This window comes from Belonocnema kinseyi, chromosome 2 (genome assembly GCF_010883055.1).
Source record: "Belonocnema kinseyi isolate 2016_QV_RU_SX_M_011 chromosome 2, B_treatae_v1, whole genome shotgun sequence".
Taxonomy (NCBI): domain Eukaryota; kingdom Metazoa; phylum Arthropoda; class Insecta; order Hymenoptera; family Cynipidae; genus Belonocnema; species Belonocnema kinseyi.
In genome coordinates, this window is record NC_046658.1 from 143,864,936 (window position 1) to 143,867,652 (window position 2,717).

Consider the following 2,717-nt stretch of genomic DNA (forward strand, 5'->3'; position numbering starts at 1 on the left):
TGATTTAAAAATTAATATTTTGATCTTTAAAAGTCAACCGGAATATTTTTTGGATGAAAATTGAACATTTAAAAAAAGTTTGTTTCTTTTTTATAAAGACTTATCTGTTCGAAGGGAAACATTAAACTTTTTTAGACAAAGTTCCACGATTCGATAGGAAATTCAACAATTTTATTAAAAACTTATGCTTTTTAGGTAAAAATTCGTCTTTTGGATTGAAACCTTATTTTTTTGTAGGAACTTATTTTTTGTAGAAAATTTGATACCTTTTCCTTGAAAAGTGAACTGCAATCTTTTTTAACCGAAAATTCAATATTTTTTTTGAAAATTTATCTTTTTGATTTGAACATTCACCTGTTTTAGTCGAATTTTTTTTCACAAAATGAAATTTTTTGGTTAAAAATTCTCCTTCTGTATTAGCGTATTTCACTGTTTTGTTTGAAAGATTTGGTTAAATCACTTTAAAAATTTCTATATGGCTCTATATGGTTTTATGTATTCTTTCGTCCATTTGTTATAAGTTTCTATAAGACCTTTAATAAAGGGTGTCGCACGGATTCCAAAGATTTCATGGCATTTTTCAAAATTCTAATGAATTTTCTAAGAGCTTTAAAAATGTCAAGGGATTTCAACCAATTGTTGATCAGAATATGTGTTGGTATTTAAAAAATCCAATCAATTTTTAATGGATTTCACTAACTTGAAGGGATTGCAAAGGATTTTAAAGTTGTCAGGAACAGTACTTAAGTTACGCAATAGCTTAATGAAGGGGGAGGGGAGCAGATACTTATACAGGTTGTAATTTTTATAAAGGGAAAAATTCAACCGAAAATCTACTTTTTATACTTATAAAGAATCATCGCCATTTTGTTAATTTTAAAATTTTCATAATTTTCTGACGGGCGCATCTTCCTACAGAATATGTTATCAAGTCGAAAAAATTCGTTTCAGCTGGGTTCTTCTTAAAAACATTTCTTTACTGAGAGGTTCCGCGATTTGTAATATTTACAAATAACTAAATCAAAATGATGATTTTTTTCTTCAAATATTTGGAATATTGCAGACTACTGAAATTAGTCTGAAAATCTCATACTCAAGAACTTTAAATTTAAATTGTCTAAACCTTATAAGTAAACAAATAACAATAATAATTGATACTCTGCCTTAGTTCTGCATGTAAAATATTGATCAATACATTTTTTAAGGCAAAGAGGAAATTCTAAGAAAGAGGGCAGACTCAAGTATTCGGAAAGCAGAATTGTGTTCCGTACATTCCGGACCTGAAATGTTTCTTCCTGTGCTGAATACAAATTCGTATCCGAAACTTGTAAAAATTGCTGTGCCTACACGTTATTTTGCAATAGAGTTGGAAAATGAAGGATGCCCAAGTCAGAGAAGAGAGCAGCATCAGGGACAAGATCAGCCAGTTGAACCAGATGTAGTAATCCCTGATGATAATGAGCTATATGTTATGGAAGAATACATTGAGATAATAGAGGAAGCTACATCTAAAGCACAAGGGTGCAATAAACGTACACATCTTCGAGTGTATTCCAAACCGACCCTTACCTTTTCGGAGGATGACGGTTCTATGGAATGGGTTCGAATTAAACCACCTCCTATTCATGCAGAATTTACTAGCGAGTTGGAACTTGCTCGAAAGCAAATAGATGGTTTACTGAAACAGCACAGTCTTCATAAAAAATTATTTATTCGCAAAATCAACAACTGGCCCGAACGAGAAAGTTCCGTGAATACTATCGTGATGAGCTGAGGAAACGCAAAAAATAAACTTTGGATGAAATTCTCGATCGGCATAACGTCCTGAGTAATGTCGACAGAACTATGATATCCCTGCAGCTCCATAAATTGAAGGGTCTTTACACCGAGGCGGAAAAAGAGTTGGCAAAACATAGGTACCACCAATCAGCAGCTGGTTACAAACAACTGCGAAAAGCTGGGTGTAATCTGCCTCACGAGAATGCAGTGAGAATCTGGATCAATGACTTTTCAATTACACTTGGATTCTGCAACAATATATTTAGCGCAGCAAAACAAAGTCTTGCAAAACTTCCAACAGAGGAACGACTATGTGCTCTAAAGATAGATGAATTTACATTGCGCTGTTTTGAAGAATATTCCCAAAGATTAGACTGCATAGAAGGTTTGGTTAACCTTGGACCTTAGGTAGAACAGATGAAAGAGCTAAGTATGCTTTTACAATTTGCCCAGATAGCTTAAATGAAAAAAATGTCTGGTGTCAAACAATGGCTTATTTGCTATATTGCGGGTTACCAGACTTTCCTCACCTAATAAAACGACTCTTTGCTGCGCTGCGAAACCCCAAAATTCATTTATTTCGGGAAAGAAGTTATCGTCTCTTTTCAAGACTTTCTCGACACCTTAAAATATGACAGATCAATGGATTCTTTAAGATTACTATCTCATATAACTGATGCTCATCTGAATCTAAATCCCTTTGAGAGTATGAATGTTTTGCGGCTAATGCAAATATTCAGTGAGAGGTGCGGCGCTGCTATTAGAATAGCAGAAAAAGATTCAAATGGATTAAAGAGTGAAACGTGGGAGAAATCAGCTGAATTCGCTAAAAAAGTAGATGCAGTCATCGACTTGTGTAACTGCTATCATTTAGTATACGGCGACTCTCGAAAGAAAACACTCTCTCCTAGAAATCCGAAAGTGGAGATAATCTTAAC

The 2,717-nt window shown here is 33.8% G+C and overlaps 1 protein-coding gene across 1 annotated transcript; it reads left to right on the top strand.

The window, feature by feature from the left end:
• The first annotated feature begins 1,845 nt into the window (after window positions 1-1,845).
• On the top strand, window positions 1,846-2,187 carry LOC117183011. Its single transcript, XM_033376144.1, has one exon. It carries the CDS (start codon window positions 1,846-1,848, stop codon window positions 2,185-2,187), a length of 342 nt encoding a protein of 113 aa, XP_033232035.1.
• Window positions 2,188-2,717: the final 530 nt, after the last annotated feature.